The following is a 19,925-nucleotide window of genomic DNA, read 5'->3' on the forward strand; positions in this document are numbered from 1 at the left end:
TTTTGTCTCTTTCATGATAGCGATGGAAAAAAGTATATTTTGTTTTTATGACATTTAGAGATAATTTGTTTGCTCTAAACCATTTAGAAAGATATTGAAGTTCTATGTTTACAGTTTTAAATAAGATTTTTATGTCATTGTGAGCATAAAATAGATTAGTATCATCTGCAAACAAGATTGAGTCTAATATATTACAAGATTTACTTAAGTCGTTGATATATATTAGAAATAAGAGCGGTCCTAATATAGAGCCTTGAGGTACTCCACAAGTTATATTCATATTGTTAGTTTTACTGCAGTTATGAGAAATGTATTGCTGTCTATTTGACAGGTAGCTTTTAAACCATTTAAAGTTCGAGTGTTTAATACCATAGTTTTTTAGTTTGGTTAATAAAATATTATGATTTACAGTGTCAAAAGCCTTACTGAGATCAATAAACACGCCTAAAAAATATTTATTTTCATCAAAAGATTTCAGAATATCGTCAACAAGATAGACAATTGCCTGATCAGTGGAGTGACCGTTTTTGAATCCGAATTGTTTATTATAAAGGATGTTATTGATATCTAAGAAATGGTACTATCTTTTATACATAATATGTTCTAGTATTTTTGAAAAACATGGTAGTAATGAAATAGGTCTGTAATTTGCGACACAAGTTGCATCTCCAGATTTTAGAACTGGTATCACCCTGGCCACTTTTAGTTTGTCAGGAAAGATACCTTGTTCTAAAGAAAGACTAAAAATGTGCAAAAGCGGAGTTTTTAAATAAAATATTGATTTAATTATTATATTGCTACTTACATCATCAACTCCATTACCTTTATTTGATTTTAATAAATTTACAGCATCAAGTAGTTCTTGTTCAGATAACTTATTATTTTCCATGAGATCATTATTAGAGGTCAAATATGACTCGAAGCTAGTTTTGCTGTTTTTTACTTTGGAAGCCAAACTCGGGCCTGTATTAACAAACTCATGATTGAAAGAATTAGAAATTAACGTTTCATTAGTAATTTCACAATTATTTATAATGAGTTTTTTGGGAAGTTCATTAGCGCTTATGTTTTTTTTTCCTATCACCTCTTTCATTATGCGCCACATTTTTTGTGCATCATTTTTGCAGTTATGTAATTGGTTGGTATAATACTGTTTTTTCGAATCCTTTATAACTGTCTCGAAAAGACGTTTGTAATTTTCATATTTTGTTTCATTTTTATAAGTTCTTTTTTTTATAAATTTTTCGTACAAACGTTTTTTTTTTTGTGATGACTTTATTATTCCCGCCGTTATCCAGGGATTCTGATGGGATTTGGTTTTGATTAATTTACTAATAATTGGAAAAGCTTCATTATAGTGGTCTTGAAATATGCAATGAAAAATATTATAAGCTTCCTGAGCATTTTTAGTTTTTAAAATAGTTTCCCAGTTTGTTGTGGATAACAGATTCATAAAAGTCATAGTGGATGTATTATTAATTATTCGCTTTTTAATTTCTTTTTTTTCTGATATTTTATTGATGCTTTTTTGTGAAATTATAAAAACCGGAAAGTGGTCTGATATATCAGTGACAAAAATTCCAGTCTTAACTTTTATGTTTTTGAAATTGTTTATTATGATTTGATCGATCAGTGTAGCACTATTTTTTGTTATGCGAGTTGGTTTATTAATTGTTGGAATAAAACCATTTTGAAATATAATATTAGTAAGATTTCTGACGTTTTTATTATTTTCATAATCGAGAAAATCTAAATTGAGATCGCTTACACAATAAATTAGCTTGCCATAAGTATCTTTTTTTGTAATTAAACCTTTAAAGTGTTTGCTAAATGCTTTTATATTACCTGAAGGCGGTCTATATATGACGTGCAGAATTACGTTTTTGCTGGCATCGTTTAAGACCTCAACGGTTAGTAACTCAAAATCCTTTGTTATTGAGCACATTTCTTTACGCAGTTTAAAATCTAAAGAGTTATGTATGAAAATGCACACTCCACCTCCTATTTTTTCAGATCCTCTTATTTGATGAATAACTTTATAATTATTAAGTTGAAAGTTAGAGTTATTTTTGATTTCTTTATTCCTGCACCATGTTTCTGTTAGACATATAATTTGAAATTTTATTTTAACGCTAAACAAAAATTCTTTAAATTTATCAAAGTTTTTTTGTATACTCCTTATATTTAGATGCAGAATGGATAGTGCATTAACATCAATGTTGCCAATGAGCGTTGAAATGTTCGAGTTGTAATAATAAGGGCTTATATTTTCCTCTCCATCCCCATCCTTAAAAAAACTAATGTTTAATTCAGGGTTATTTTCGAAAAGTATATTTTTGTTTCTTAGGAAAGCTTTAAGTTTATTTATGTCATTATTATTGCCATTATTATTGGATTTGTAATTTTTTGCATTAAAATTAGATAATAAATTAGTTTCCATTTTAAAATAAGAATTTAAACAATAAAATAACAAATAAAAAACATTTACTTTTTTTTGGGAGTCCATTCGCGAATGATTAGTTTATCGTAATAAATATATTATTAAAAAAAAGCATTATTACATACAGCTATGCCAAAATAAATGTTGATAATTTGATATATTTGAATGATTTAAGATTTAACTCTTGACTAAATCTTAAGTCATTAGACTCTAAAGACAGTTTTACATTTATTAAAATGTTGGCAGACGGAAATTCATATTTCTTTTTTCTTTCACAAATAGAAACAGAAGTAAAAATATGACTTTTTCAAACAATTATTTTTAATATACATCAACGCTGCAACAATAGGTAGTGGAAAGTAAAAAGACAACTGTCGGCAGTTAGATGATATTGCAATATCTAATAACCGAGAGTTTCTCCAACAATGAAGTTTAATTTTTTACTATATTTCTAATTTACTTCAAATAAGTACGCGCGCATTTTTTTAACGAACCATTTTATGAATGCATTTTTTAATGGTACTTTTAATATTTATATTTTTATTTTTATATTTAAAAATGCTCTTTTAGAATTAATTTTCATTTTATATTTTAAAATTAATTTGTATTTTAATTTTCATCATTTAAACGAAAGAGTAAAAGCGAGTAGAATGAAATAGAGGATAGAATGAAATAGAGGATAGAATGAAATAGAGGATAGAATGAAATAGTTATAACGTTTATTCTTTTGCTCCTACTTATTTATTAAATAAACATTTTTCAAATACTTTTTGTGAAGATACTTTTTCTGAATAAGATGATATAAAATTTTTATACAAATTAAACAATTTTTTCTATCAATGCTTAAATTTTCGGTCGCGTATTCATTTTTTCTATGAAAATGGGCATAAAAATTTCGGAAAGTGAAATTTGCTCGGTAAAATAGAATGAGTTAAAAATGAAAACAGTGAACTATGGTGTTGAATGAAATACGCCAATTATTCGCTTTGTAAATAAACTTTTATTAATTAATTATATTTAAACTTACCAATAAATCTTTTTTCTGTTCATTTTGTTCAAAATTCTTCGTTCAACTTTTAAATTGATTATTATCAAAACTATTCCAAACAAAAATATGCCTCGAAAAACACGCACAATCATTCAGCATACCAGTAGTGACGTGTATCATGGTTGCAAACATGATATACTTTTATACTATTTCTTGCACGCATGAAATAATAGTGAAGTATATCATGACTGCAAAAAAAAATTCAACGAAGCAAGTATTAACAAAAACATTTCATGTCATTTGTGGAATTTTGATGAAATCGGCTTTTCTGGTGATCAAGAAAAACAACACTTAATTTGCAGACGTGGTGCTAAACGGCTATTGAAATTGATAAACAACAATGAAAAAGTTAATTATGCAGTTGGAAATTTTATCAATGCTGCTGGTTTTTTTTAAATCAAAAAAACGTACAAAAAATTGATGCTTAAGTGGTCCAGACAATGTCGTATACCTGGCATATCCACATATGGCTCACTGGGGTGTACATTCCCGCCATAAAAAAGAGTCCGGGTAAATAGTTTATTTAATTTATTAAAAATTAGTTTAATCAATTAATTATTTAATTAAATAAATCGAATTTTGATTACCCAATTATAGGTAGGGGAGACCGGGGCTAGTTGGCTGCAGGGGTAAGTTGACGAACTGCGTTTATCTTTAGAGCCTTTCATCAGAAAGTGACAAAAATTACTCAGAAACTTCCTCATTGACCATTTCATCATTCACTGTAGTATTGTCAGGATTTGCGCATGCGCATGGGAGATATTGAGATTTATGCGTTTTTTGGACAAAAACGTAACTTTTAGAACATCGCTTCCTTTTTACTTTACAAGGAAAATATTTAGTCGTATGAAAAAAAAGTTATTGTAAAAGTTCCAGTCACAATTGGTTTACTATATCCAGTCAGACTTTTTTTCAAAGCTGCCGTTTTTCAGTATCTATAGACTGTTTATTAAAAAAAAAGCTTTCGGGGTAAGTTGACAAATTTTTCACGGGGTAAGTTGGCTCATAGCATTTACTATGGAAAAAAATATTTATTTTTATAAAAATTTTTTTTTTTATTTTTTATTTTTTAACAATATTGAAAATATTTATTCTTACAAAAAAATTTAAAAAAATTTTTGTTTAGTTTTTTTTTCCACAGATAAAAAGTGGGTTACTGTTTGGCTTTTATACGGACTAATATTTGGTACCAGCTAAAAGTAATATTAAATTTTGGGATAAAATTGTTGCAAAAATTAATTTTAAAAAAATTTCTATTAATTTTGCACTTAATAGTGCATTAATAATCATTTTTATAGTTTGCGCAAACTTACCCCGTGGTGGGGTAGGTTGGCGCAAATTTTTTTTTTTTTTTTGAGGGTCCGGAAAGGCCCCAAGAATTTTTTTTTATAAATGAATACAAATTTTATAAGATACCCTAATCTATACTCTTTAAGACTACACTTTAATATTTTTTAAAAAATGTACTGTTAGGGCTACAGAGTTCATAGAGTAAAAACCGAGCCAACTAGCCCCGGTCTCCCCTACTCATAATTTTGTCGTAAATGGACACTTGACATTTGTTACCTATCGGGTTGCACTTATTCGTATAGAATATATGACGGAAAAAAAAGAATAAAATTTACCACCAGGCAGCCACTAGATTTTGGTGTTTTTTGTCATGTCAAAAGAGTTTGGCGCAAATTACTTCAAGAGTTTTATGCAGAGACAAAATTCAGCAAGTTTGTCAAAAGAATGTTTTAGTAAACTTTAACATTAAACTAACTCTAACTAAAGTTTCACATACACGCAAATAGTAACTGGACTTCAAAATATTGGTTTGTTTCCGCTCAACATCAAGAAAATTGATCAAATTACGAATTGTTAATACGTTTGAAACACTTTCATCTCAACCTGAGCTATTGTCTTCTCAACCACCAGAATCTATGCCAGTGCTCCCACTACTAGCGCTATTAACTACACTATCTCAGCCACTGCCTACTGAATCTAACCAATATTATCTAGCATTATCAAACGTTGTATAACACCTGCTTTAACGTCCAATACACAGTCAACTCGCCTCCAACCAGCCTTCAATATAACTCCAGCTATTCAAAAGGAAATTCAAAATGAAGTTTGAAACACAAGCGCAATTGGTCCGGTCGCTTGCCGCAGCTTTGCAGCATATGTTTCGCATCCAACACGTTCAGACAAAAAAACGAAAAAATGTAGACGTGCCAAAATGGGAAGAGAAGTGTTTCAATAAATATTTAAAAATTGGAAGATGCTAACAGCAAAAAAAAAAAAATCAGCAAAGCAAACTAGGAAACAGCATGAGCTTGACTTTGATGATGAGCAACAAATAAATAAATCAACATCAGTGACAAAAACAATAGCAGAACCAAACCAAATCAATTGTAAAAAGTGCCGCAATGTTTTAAGCGAAGCTTCAGCAAGTCAGCAAGTGTTGAAACATTTTTGTGATTTGTATCACAATTGCGTCTCCTAAAAAAAAAGATCCTCCATTTAGATCCTCCATCTAAGATATTTTAGGACTTTCAGATTCTAAATTAATTATAAATTGATCGATTTGGTGTTTGTTTAAAGCAAAGTAGGTGTTACACCGCGGGGTTGTTTTTACGGTTTTCATTTTTTGTTACTTTGGGCTGAAAATATAAACTATCCGTATATAAATATTGATATTTAACGAGTAAAAATTAGAAAACTATGTATGAAAATTAGAAAACTATGTCTTGTGCCAGGATGCAATCTGGTAACATACTGCTGATCTTCTTCTTGTTCTTCTCACTCTCTTCTAAATGATGATTGTTTTCTTAACATTAACAAACAATTAAAATAATTGCGGCGTTAAAAAAACAACAACATTTTTTGTGACAACTAGTTTTGTATAAACTAGGAAACGTATTTTATTGCTAAACGTATATTATTGCTGACTTTTGTTTTTATGTATTTTTGATTTACAGGTAGGGAAAACATTTGTATAATATAGATAAAATGGAGATTAAATGATTGCGATAAGGTTGTTTTTCATTTATAAACTCTTTAACGAAAATAGTAAACAAAATCTACAACACAACTATGAAGTAGTAAAGTGTAAAAAAGAATCAAAAGGAAACTACTTAACTTTATTTTTCATCTCATTAGTAAATTTATTTGTGTGTGTGTTATATATATATATATATATATATATATATATATATATATATATATATATATATATATATATATATATATATATATATATATATATATAAATAAATAAATAAATAAATATATATATATATATATATATATATATATATATATATATATATATATATATATATATATATATATATATATATATATATATATATATATATATATATATATATATATATATATATATATATATATATATATATGAGATCCTCAATTATGTAGTTATAAATTATTTCAGAAGAGCAGTAAGAAGTAGCATTATCCAAAAAGGTAGACATGTGTCTTTTATGATTTAAACCATCAATATATATATAATGTATATTATTACTTGTTTCCTTTATAAATAAATACAATACATAGATATATAGGAGGATTTGCAACCCCCCATCCTCCAAAATAAAAAAAAAGTTAATAATAATTTATTAAATAAGTGGATTTAGGGTGTAGAAGTTGCAGCTTATGCAAATACTTGAGATTTTGTACAACAGATCTAACTAAAAACAAATCTAGAAGAGGGTGATCATTTGATTTGGCAACTTTTTAAATCAATCTGAGGCAGGTGCCTTTAAGATACTTTGAGGGTTGACTAAGATGCTTGGTATATGTGATTGCTGCGCATTTCTCTATGGCCAAAAGTTTTATAAATTGAGAGCTAGAGATGTTGCAAAACACAAGCCAAGTGTAAACCATATATGAAAAGACTAAGGCAAGACAAGTATTCTGTATTAAATCAAGAGGATTACTATTTGATGCGGATTACTATATGATGCTATGCAATTTTACAGACATTTTAGTGCAACATTTCTGATGGTTGTTTTTGAATTGAGTGTTCCGCTTAAAATAATTTTGTAATGCCACACCAAGGAGTTTGAATAAAGGTTAGATTTTGAGACCAAGCAACTACTTTGATCTTGCTGTAGCTAGTTTTTCTCTCAGAGTAATGTGTTTGTGTTGATGTTTTTTGTAGTAAGCACGGTCTTTTTCTTTTATTAAAATTTTATATTGAGGAGTTATCCATGAAGGATTGTCACTTCTCATTTTAACAGATTGCAAAGGGTAGCATCTATTAATCATTTCATTTAAATACTTGCTAAAACAAGAAAGCATGGAATTAACATCATAGTTTTGATGATTATATAATGCTGCTCAAAAAGTTAGACTTAAATTTAACTTGAGATTTATAATGAGAATTGTTAAATAAGACCTTTAATATATTTTTAATCAAATTTGCTTAACTTTTCATAAAATTTATTTATTTTTTATTAAAAGTTATTTTGTTGGTAATCAGCCATATTATCATCTCAAATCTTTACAATCAGTTCAAAACCAAAATTTTTATTGAAATAAATATATTATTTTTGAAATGAAATTGAATTTCGTAATCTCTGTGTATCTTATGCTTATTTATTTTTTTATGGAATAAATAGTGTCATCCTGGAAAATCACAATGGAATCCTATTTTCCTAGTGAGCTTCCATTACTTTGCAATTTTGAAGCAATAAAGAACCATATTTCTTCAAACAAGTAGTCTATTCTTTTGATTAAAGATTGTATACTTTGAGTAATAACTTTTTAAAAACTTAACTTATTCTAAGTATAAACTTATACTAAGTCTTATCTCCTAATCTAGATCTACATTTGATTCAAAATAAAGAGAATTTTTATAATTTACCCGTTAAAATCTTAAATAATAACTAATTACTGGTAAACCATCCATATTGCATTAAGCTTGAACACTATACAATCAGAGATTTTCAAATAATTATAAATACTAATCTTCTTTAACAATGACCTCAAGAAAATAATATCTGTAAGCAAGATTAAGTGTTATTCTGTTAAGGCACTTTTTGAGGGCAATGTCAGTTCCAGGAATGATTTTAATGTTTGTGGCAGTTGTATCCCAGAAAATACCAACACTATTTTGTTCAACTTTCTATTTTATCCAAAAGACAATGCATTTTTTTTTTGTTGAGTTTGCTGCTACTGATTTTTAATTTTAAATTCCAAGAATCTTTCCTGGGAGACATTCAGGGTTGTTTTCAGTAAGTATAACAAGTGTGCATATATTATAAGAGTAACAAGTGTGCAAATGAATAACAGAACGCAAGAAGAAGTTTTTCAGTGAAGAACTGCATATTAAGATGCTTCAATTTCTTCTTGATGTTCTTGCTTTTCTTGGTTTCTTTTAAACTGCATTTTGTCTTGATGTGTATTGTTTCTTTTTTCGATTTTTTTAAAGTTGCATTTTGTCTTGATGTGTAATGCTTCTTTTTTCGATTTTATTTAAACTGCATTTTGTCTTGATATGTAATGCTTTTTTTCTCGATTTTTTTTAAACTGTATTTTGTCGTGATGTATAATGCTTTTTTTCTCGATTTTTTTAAAACTGCATTTTGAGAGTTTCAAATTTTTCCCTGATGATTAAAGCATCTTTTCCTGATTTGTTTCAAGCGCATTTTTTTGATCTGCTTGAAGTATTTTTTTCTTTGAAATTTCTGATTTTTCTGGTTATAATTCTTTCTGTTTCTATCCCATGCACAACTTTGTAATTGATCTTTGATCAAGTAAGAAGTTAATATCTTCCTCTTTTGAAGTTGCTGAACAACTGCTGTCAATTTGAATTGTTGTAACAGCATTAACTGCAGAAAAGTCACTGAGATTTATCATCTCTTTGAATTGATAAAGTATTAAATGGATCTTGTTTAGCTAATTGGATTTTTCTTTCTAAAATTTTATTTTTAACCCAAACCATTCTTCATAAAAATGCACAATATTGCTAAAAGTTTCTTGCCATAATTTTGAGTGGAACTTTGTTATGAATGGTTTTTGTTCCACCCACCTCTAAACTATTGTTAAAATTGAACTGTTCCCGACTGCAGGAGAGCAATCTTGAATGTATCAAAGTCTCAAATGACAATTTTTATATATATTGGACTTGATAATTTGAAATTATCAAGAAGAAGTATACAGACTTCTGATAATTTCTCAATTTAAAAACAATGTATGAAATTTTTTTTGTTTGTTGGAAAGATTGAACAATTTTAAAAATATTCATTCAGAGTAAAGTTAACTTTTGTTTATTGGCAATTAAGAATTAACTGTTTTTAATAATAAATAAATACACAAAAAAATTCAAAGTCCTAATAACAATCGTGTAAAATTAATTTTTGAATGAACTTTTGATACTTAACTTACTTTTTTTTTTTTTACTTTAGGAAAATGAAAAAATGAGATAAAAACTTTTTTTTAAAGTTTCTTTTCCATATTCTTTTCAACATTAATAATAATAAAAATAATGATTACAATAATTTTATGAAAGTTTTTTTAAGATTTAGTTAGTTTTAAAATTCTGTCTTTAAAGTTTAAATAAATCCTTTGCAAATGTAACTTATTTAATGTATGCAATTTTTTCCATAATTATCTCTTTTATTTAAAAGGCACCTTATTTTAAATGCATTGGCCATCTTGGCCTTGGGGAATTGGATAGCATAAAAATACATAGTTTATATATACAGGGTGTACAATTTATTTCTGACCCCCCTAGTGTCTTTTTATGAATAACTGTAACTCAGTAGTTAATATTTTTTATTCATTTTTTTACAAAATCTTTAGAACAACGTTACTGATCAATAGTGAGTTATTCCACCATATTTCCTAGTACATTCCAAAATTCTGATGCGAAAACTTTCAATAAATGAATAACATTCTTCCTGGGTGATGGAAGCCCATTCTTTTTAAACTCTTGTGATGAGTTGTTGGCAGTCTTGGGGTCTGGGAACTCCATGTTGGTGACATCCATTGTTGCTTTTGCGGTATGGCACTTTGCTCCATTTTGCATTAAAACAGCATACTAAGCAATGGGAAATTTTGCTTTATCAATCAGAACATTCCTTCAGATATTTACAACAAACAATTAAAATGTTTAAAAAAATTTTGTACAGAACAAAACATGGCAATAGCCATTGCTATACCGTGCCATGCCAATACAATGACATTGCAATAGCCATATGTTATGGCCATATGACCATTGTACACCCTGTACATATATATATATATATATATATATATATATATATATATATATATATATATATATATATAAATATATATATAGATCTATAGTTTGTTGGCTTTGGGAAGAGCGGAAGGAAAAAAGTGATTCTTACGCCAACACATACGTCACTTTTAATTACTTTTGACTTTCGTCCAACATTTTCGTGTTGGACGAAAGTCAAAACCATTAATTTAATTACAAATTAATTGTTATATAAAAAAACCACAAAAACGCAAATTTAATTGACAATTGCATATATATATATATATATATATATATATATATATATATATATATATATATATATATATATATATATATATATATATATATATATATATATATATATAGAACCCTTAGATGTTGTCCGAAAGTTTTTTCCATATTTTGTTGACAAAAAGTAAAAATTAAAATGCAAGACCGGAATTATTTTTTTTATTAATTGATAGACTGCCTGCCCCAACCAAAACCTCAGTCGATGTAGCAGCACTCCCTTGCGGGTCAGGCTAAAAGATAGTAGATGTAGCAGCACTCCCTTGCGGGTCAGGCTATTTGTCAGTCGATGTAGCAGCACTCCCTTGCGAATCAGGCTATTTGTCAGTCGATGTAGCAGCACTCCCTTGCGAGTCAGGCTATAAGATAGTCGATGTAGCAACACTCCGCGCATGATTTACAGTAAAAAAAATAAAATAAAAACATTTTATTAAAAAAATTAAAAATAAAAACATTTTATTAAAAAAAATAAAAATAAAAACATTGTTTATATTGTTAAAACATTCAGAATGTTTTTAAAAACATTCTGGTCAATTAAATTTGCGTTTTTGTGGTTTTTTTAAAAAACTTTTTATTTGTAATTAAATTAATGGTTTTTACTTGTTGTAAAAACCATTAATTTAATTTTTATGTTGGACGAAAGTCAAAAGTAATTAAAAGTGGCGTATGTGGTGGCGTAAGAATCACTTTTTTCCTTCCGCTCTTCATAAAGACAACAAACTATAGATCTCTCTCTCTCTCTCTCTCTCTCTCTCTCTATATATATATATATATATATATACATATATACATATATATATATATATATATATATATATATATATATATATATATATATATATATATATATATATATATATATGCGGTAGTGGTGTATACATATATACATATATATATATGCGGTAGTGGTGTAGTGGTAAAGCGCTCGCTTCATAAGCGAGAGGTTCCGAGTTCGATCCCCACCACGTCCCTGGTAGTACCGCGCTCAACTTGTTTCTCCGCGCAGCGGCCTTGTTCGTCAAGGTTCGTGTTTCGTTGTTATAGATTTGAGAGAGGGTTATAACCAAAATTAATTAGCCACCTCATCTGTAGTGGCCTTTTGGGCCTTGGGGAGGTGAAAAAACAAAAAAAAAAAAAAAAAAAAAATATATACATATATATATATTTTTTTGAAAGCCCTATATATATATATATATATATATATATATATATATATATATATATATAGGGCTTTCAAAAAAATTAGATGTAATGAATATTTGAGTTCATTTTCTTTTTTAAAACATTGTTAAGACCCATCCCTATTTCCTAAAGACTTAATTTTTTTTGAACGACAGGAAAATTATTTCTCTAACATGTCAATAACAAGTTCATAATTACTTTTTCTTATTAATTTACTTTTTTCAAAGGAATACAGAAAATATACCGGCCATGCAGAATCAGGAAGGTTAAAAAAAACTACTGAACCAGAAAATAATCTTATATTTTGTCAAGTAAGAGCCAATTCGATGTTAAGTTATTGTGAACTCACTTACACATTCAACAAAAACCGTGAAAAACACATTTGTCAAATACAGTTAGAAATATTTTAATAAGGAAAAAAAAGTTAAAAAATATTTCTTATGTAAATTAATCAGCAAAAATTTTAAAAATTAAAAACTTATAACTACATCAAACTACTGTTTGTTACTGTCTCCATACCTGAACAATATGTAACATAAAATAAAACTAGCTGTCTAAATATATATTCGCATGCTTGCTAGATGATAAATAATATATATATATATATATATATATATATATATATATATATATATATATATATATATATATATATTTATATATATATGTATATATATATATATGTATACATATATATATATATATATATATATATATATATATATACATATATATATATATATATATATATATATATATATATATATATATATATATATATATACATATATATATATATATATATATATATATATATATATATATATATATATATATATATATATATATATATATATATATATATATATATATATATATATATATATATATATATAGAGACAGATAGAGAGAGAGAGAGAGAGAGAGAATTAAAATAAACATTCTATATGGATTATGTATTTACATTTCTACATTATTTGAGTTAGTTCACAGTTAAAATAGTATTGCAGTAATTACATACAGTATCTACGCATTGTCAGCTTCATCAGGCCCTGACATTTAATTATTTAAAAGATTTAAAAAAAACTGGAGTAATATTGATCAAACTACATTCGATAAATTAGACAATTATCCATCAAAGAAAAAAAAGAAATCATATAATTTATAGTAAAAAAACTTTAAGAATATCAACCTCACAATGATTACAAAGAACTATTGGAACTTTTACTTATATTGCTCAGCTGTTCTCCAAAAATATATAAGCTATTTTTTAGACTTTCAAGACTTCAAAATGATTGAAGTCCTTCGGATTTAGCAGTTCTTAAGCACTTAATAAACTGAGACTTATCTTTTTTTAATTTTTTATTATTGCTATGGCCTGATATACATACATATATGCATACATATACATATATATATATATATATATATATATATATATATATATATATATATATATATATATATATATATATATATATATATATATATATATATATATATATATATATATATATATATATATATATATATATATATATATATATATTAGGGTGATGCAAAAAACATAATGATCTCAGATTTTTTGAGACCCCCTCATTTGTTTTAATTTTTTATAAAAACACTCTGCGAAGTTTTAGGTTAAAATAATAATATTTTAGGGGGTCAATTGAAAATTTATATATGTTAAAAAATTTATATAGTTATAAAATTTATACATGTTTATAGACTAACCCTTGTTGTTTGTTTTATATTGCTTAGTTTGAGCCATAGGGATGACAAGATCCAATTAGGGTTAACCCCTTAGGCTCTTATGTTAAAAAATTTGAGTAAAATCGTATTTTATGAATTTGAATTTTTCTGCTTGTATTATTACTTTGCTGTTTAGTAATTTACTACTTGCTGTTTAATAATTGTGATTAAAAATGGAAACAAGAAGTACAACATATATTTGGCTGATAAATCAACAAATAGATAAATTAAATCCAACTCGACTACCATTAAAAAGAGAAGTAATCTCTTTATTGATGCATTATAAAAATGTCTGCAAAGAAACTGACAGTGAAACATTAACTTTTACTGTTAATGATGTATAAGAGTTGTTGAAGATAGCAGGAATACCAACCTCCATAAAATGCAATGCTGTGAAGAAATTAAATAAACTTGAATGGATATTGTTAAGGAAAAGCAAAGGAAAAAAATCAAAGTTCTCCTTAGAGAAAGGAAATACACAGAAAGAAAAACTTGATACACTCTTTGATATAGCGCATGCAAATGCAAATGATCTAATAACTATTGAGGAAGATAGAAATTTTCTAAAGTTACAAAAGAAAGGTTGAATGTGAAAAATGATGGGAGTTAACAAGAATGAAGAAAAGCTTCGAATCAAAATGGCAAAGAAACAGCCAAAAATATATAGAAAAAGTTCACATGAATTCTATTCATTAGATGAAACAGTAATTCTTGTAAGCAGCAGCAGCTCCTGCAGTAATTCACTTGCATCTGCAGAAGAAGAAATAAATCTTTAACATGAATCAACATCAAAAAAAGGCACCTCAAAAAAAAGAAAAAAAAGATTATGGATGAAAACCTGCTTTCCTCATTGGATGTTGCTAAAATCAGTTACCAATCAGCCTTTTTAATAATGGTTCCAACAATCACAAATCTGGGAGATTATGGTCCAGGTAATTATGATGTGAGCTATTCATCAATATGAATTGACAAAATATGACAAAAATTGGTATGACAAAAATCAAGAAAAAATTTCAGTGAAAATTTGATAGAGACTTTTAAAACTGACAAACCATTGTTTGTTCATTGGGATAGCAAACTACTTTCAGACATTGTTGGGAATGAGGTTGTAGATTGGATGCCAGTCCTAACATCTGGCAGCAGAAATGATCAATTGCTTGGAGTGCCAAAATTAGATCATGGTACAGAAAAGGAGACTGCAAATGCAGTACATCAGTTGATCATTGAACGGAATTTGACAAATAATGTAAAAGGTATGTGCTTTGACACAACTTTATCAAACACCGATCGTAAAAACAGAGCTTGTGTCTTACTTGAACAAAATATGGAAAAAGATTTGTTATGGTGTCCTTGTTGAAATCATATCCTTGAAATCGTGTTAAAAGCAGTGGTATCCACGCATTGTCAGCTTCATCAGGCCCTGACATTCACTTATTTAAAAGATTTAAAAAAAACCGAGTCATATTGATCAAACTATATTCGATAAATTAGACAATTATCCACAAAAGAAAAAGAAAAAATCATACAATTTACAGTAAAAAAACTCTAAGAAGATCAACCTTGCATAGATTGCAAAGAGTTATTGGAACTTTTACTTATATTGCTCAGCAGTACTCCAAAAACTGGAATTGAATTCAGAAAGTCTGGGGCTTACCATTAGAGCATGTTGGATTGCAAATACATTTATTCCATGAAAATCTAGATGTTCAAAAGTCAGTTTAGAAAAAAAGCTAAAAGAAATTTTTCTGTTATCTGTTGCAATATACATTAAACATTCAACCCTTGGAATTAGGGTCTAATGAACTAACTGCCAACCTGAAAGTGTTTGAGGTAGGCAAAAAATTGCCGACCTCGTTTCTATGTTTTATGGTAAGACCTTTGTACCAAATAATTTTTGCCGACCTCTAAAACATTGAGGTTGGCAAGTTATTGCCGACCTCATCTTTCTTAATTCTGAGGGTTGAGCATTGGTTCTTGGCTCCCTGTGCAGTAAGTACTTCACAAAATGATCTCACTCTTCTCAAGATTCTTGACAAAAGAAAAATGAAGGATGCTATTACAAAACCTTTGGAAACAGATCCTCCCAAGAAGAAAGTAATAGATATCAAAACTATTGACTCTAAGCAGCTTGAAGATTTTGTAACAAAATTCTTCTTTTAGTATGCTTGGATTGTCTTCAGCATTCTTAAGCAAACCAGTAGAAGATTGGCCTCTTGATGAGAGTTATTTAAAAGCATATAATGTAGTGAAATATATGAAAGTTGTTAATGATATTGCTGAAAGAGGAGTGAAGTTGATTGAAGATTACAACAGATTAATCACCAATGATGAGCAACAGAAGCAATATCTATTACTATTATCAAGTTGTATCTAATTATCTGAGAAAGTTTCAGGACAAATCTAAGACAAGTATTTTATCTTTGGCACAAAGATAATACTCAAAGTATACGTTTTATAATGCATTATATTATAAGATATCTTTTGAAAATTTCCATTGTTCTTTACTTTATTTTTCAGTAAATAGAAAACAGGAAAATGATTTTTATAATCCTACTAGAGAACTTCCACTATCAAAAAGTGAAAAAGTGATGCTGCTGTATGATGCTGTGTCAAGATGTATGATGCTGTGTCATGATGCTGTGTCATGATGCTGTGTCATGATGCTATATGATGCTGTGTCATGATGCTGTGTCAAGGAAATCAGCAAATTTCCAAAATATGATTTTACTCAACTTTTTGAAATTCTATAATTTTCTATTAGACGGCGCACACCCTAAATATTATTTTAACCTAGAATTTCACCAGAATGTTTTTATAACAAATTAAAATAAATGAGGGGATCTCCCAAAACATTTAAAGAAAATTTTTTTCCCCTTAATTTGCATCACCCTAATATATATGTGTATATATATGTATATATATATATATATATATATATATATATATATATATATATATATATATATATATATATATATATATATTTGCATTTCAAAAATTAAACTAAGCAGAATATATATATATATTAGTGTAAAGACTTTATTATGCAAAACTCTTAAATATCTAATAGTTTAAATTAATTTTAGAAAAATGTTATAATGGATCCATTAGGTTTATTATCTGGCATAATTGATGCAGAAACGTTACCTCGTTGGTCGCAAACTAACCTCTCAAAATGTCCAGAGGTACTTGAAGAACGTGAAAGTCCATTTCCTGTTAACATTGACATAAATGATAAAATATGTTTATGGTAAGTGTTTTAGTTCTTATTTTAATTTTTATTTATGTTATAAGATTTATGGTTTTACACTTGTATTTGCTTTAAAGCTAACATAGACAATTGTCTAGTTGACTAGGTGCATAAGGGGTGTTGAGTGCAAAGGTTTTTGTATGGACTTAAATTTATCAGGACATCTTCAATCAGTTCAAGTTTTAGTTTCCATGCTTTGCTCATTGGTAAAAATGTTAATTGTAAATTTTAATGCAAGCAATATTATGATTAAAAACAATATAATTTTTAATGTGGTAGTTTTAAAGATGTAGTTAAAAGTATAAAAATATGTCTTGTTTAAATGCATAGGTATTAATAAGAAGTATTTCTATTGGAATTATATTATATTTGTAAACAATTTGTATGAATTAAATTTAACAATATTTTTATTTCTTAAATTTAACAATGCTTTTATTTTTTAATGAATCAGTTTGGTTTTAAGAGTCATGCAAAAAACTTTATGCACATTAGAAAAAAGGTATCAGGTTTTAATTTTTTGAGTTTCAACAAGGTCTAAAATTGCATTATAGATGTAGTTGGATCTACTCCAGGGGCCAAATTTGTGACTCTTTCTATCTTTGTAAATGTTGCAACTTTTTTTCAAATGCTACCATGCAGCTCAAGCAAGCTTTTATATCTTATTGTATCAACTATAGCTCAATCTTGCATGGTTTGTCATTCAGCATTACTTTGCTGTAACTGTTCTTTTGTGTTCGAAAAACTTTTATTCATCAATTTTTTTAAAATAAATTTATTTATTTATAATGCCTAATAATAGACTTCTCTCCTGTTTTCAAGCTTTTTTTCATGCTCATATAGTTTACTGCTTTTTGTCTTCTTTTCAAATATATTCTTTCTCTTCAGCTTTTTTTAAAAAACAATTTTTAACCAATTCAGATGTAACACAATGTCTGTAACGTCTCAATGTCTGTAAGATGTAACACAATGTCTGTAATGTCTCCAATATCATAAATTGGACTAAATGATTGAATGCGTTTGTATTTGAAATTTTTTCATATCAATGAATTTAAGGCCATTGTATACCTTTTAGCTTTAGAACTTCTAATATATCTTCTAATAATAAAGTCTAATTTTTTTAATGTTTGATTATCCCAAAATATTGTAGTTCTAAGATCATTTTGAAATTAAATTTTTATATAGAAGCCTTCTTTTTGTTATGGTGTTTTTATTATTTATTTTTGAATCGCTCTAAAAAGTAGTTAGTTTTAAATTTTCATTTTTATTAAATTAAATTAAAAAAAATTAAAAAATATAACATAAGTTATAGCTAATTGTGTGTGCATTGTGCTTAAAAATGAAATAGCACTAAGAAAATAGGTTAAGAATGGGTTTGGGTAAGGGTATTAATACTCTGAAATACTGACTTAAAACCAAGTGCTTAAAATAATCAAGTGCTCAATTAAGCTAAACTAAACAGGTTTTAATATCTTTGATATCATATTGCAGATTTGGATTCTGAACAATAAATGATTGTAAAAATTAATTTTTAAAAGTAGTTTGTTCAAAAATTAATATTTGGGTTTCTACTATTTAGGGGTGTTAACTACCTGGAAGTAATTAATCAAAAAATAGCGAATCAGACAAGCAAATTTGTTAATCAAAACTGATTTTTTTAAATTTGATGTTTTAATTTGAATTTAAATATATACAAACTACATAGAGTTTTTTATTTGATTCTAACTTTACATTTGGGGAAAATGAAATATGCAAGTCAATGAATATATAAATGAACAATTAATTTAAAAAGCTAATTAAATTTAAAAAATAACCAATTAATAGCAAAATTATTATATTCTTGTGATGATTTTGAATTGTTGAGATGTTCTTGAAGTTAAGCTGAGTTGTCACTTTTTAGCAGCACTTTTTAGTGCAATAAAACTTGGTGTTTTTTACATACTGCTTTGGTATGCATGTTTGACCACAGCCAAACTCTGCGTTTTGAATTTTTGCACTGATATCTTTCAATATTTTGACTTCAATTTTTAACTAAGCTTTGACCAAACAACTTGATAGTGTTTTAACACATGACTTGGTTTGCTGCTGTTTTTGTTTTTTTTTGTTTATAATTAATGCTAAAATAAATTTGTGGTTTCTGGACAGACCCGGGCTTATGAGCAGCATACTCACCTTGACTCCTCAACACTCCTGTATATATATTATTATTTAAAATATTACAAAGAATCAAAAATGGTAAGAAAGTTATTATATTAAATGAGTCAATGAACTAAATGTAGTTATATTTTTGTTTTAAATTTTAAAATTAAATCAAGATTGTGAAACTTTAATTTCTTTTTAGTAATTGATAAATATAAATAATATAAATATAGACTAATAATTATCTATTTTAATAAAAAGGGAAGGTGACATCACAAAACTTAATTGTGATATAATTGTGAACTCAACAAATGAATCATTAAATGACAAAAATCCAATCAGTGAAAGAATTTTTAAAGTTGCAGGACCCTTACTACAACAGGAGATTGTGATAGAAGTTCAAAGTATGTATAAATAAAAAATTTTAATGTTATTTTACAATAATTTATGTTTTGTATAAATACATGTATATGAGTGTCATACTTGAGCTTGGCAAAACTTAAATCAAAAATCAAAAAAAGTATTAGATCGTAAAAGATTCTATTATTTAGACACATTTTTTTCTTTCGCTTTATTATATTCAATGAAA

At 27.1% G+C, this 19,925-nt stretch overlaps 2 protein-coding genes across 4 annotated transcripts in view; one reads left to right on the plus strand and one right to left on the minus strand.

Moving 5' to 3' along the window:
* LOC100210062 (protein GDAP2 homolog) overlaps positions 1-19,925 on the plus strand; it is a 72,302-nt gene that overhangs the window by 2,142 nt on the left and 50,235 nt on the right. The window contains exons 1-3 of one of the 3 annotated variants that reach the window (XM_065792768.1): positions 6,136-6,451; positions 17,037-17,200; positions 19,598-19,740. In XM_065792768.1, the coding sequence (XP_065648840.1) occupies positions 17,049-17,200; positions 19,598-19,740 (295 nt within the window). In that variant the 5' untranslated portion in view covers positions 6,136-6,451; positions 17,037-17,048. Of the gene's footprint in view, positions 1-6,135; positions 6,452-10,299; positions 10,502-17,036; positions 17,201-19,597; positions 19,741-19,925 lie in introns of those variants that run through there. The other 2 variants (XM_065792767.1, XM_065792769.1) reach the window with 2 other exon arrangements.
* On the minus strand, positions 581-2,440 carry LOC136078583 (MATH and LRR domain-containing protein PFE0570w-like). Its single transcript, XM_065794361.1, has one exon. The coding sequence runs from the start codon at positions 2,438-2,440 to the stop codon at positions 581-583; it is 1,860 nt and encodes a 619-aa protein (XP_065650433.1).

This window comes from Hydra vulgaris, chromosome 03, assembly GCF_038396675.1.
Source record: "Hydra vulgaris chromosome 03, alternate assembly HydraT2T_AEP".
Classification (NCBI taxonomy): domain Eukaryota; kingdom Metazoa; phylum Cnidaria; class Hydrozoa; order Anthoathecata; family Hydridae; genus Hydra; species Hydra vulgaris.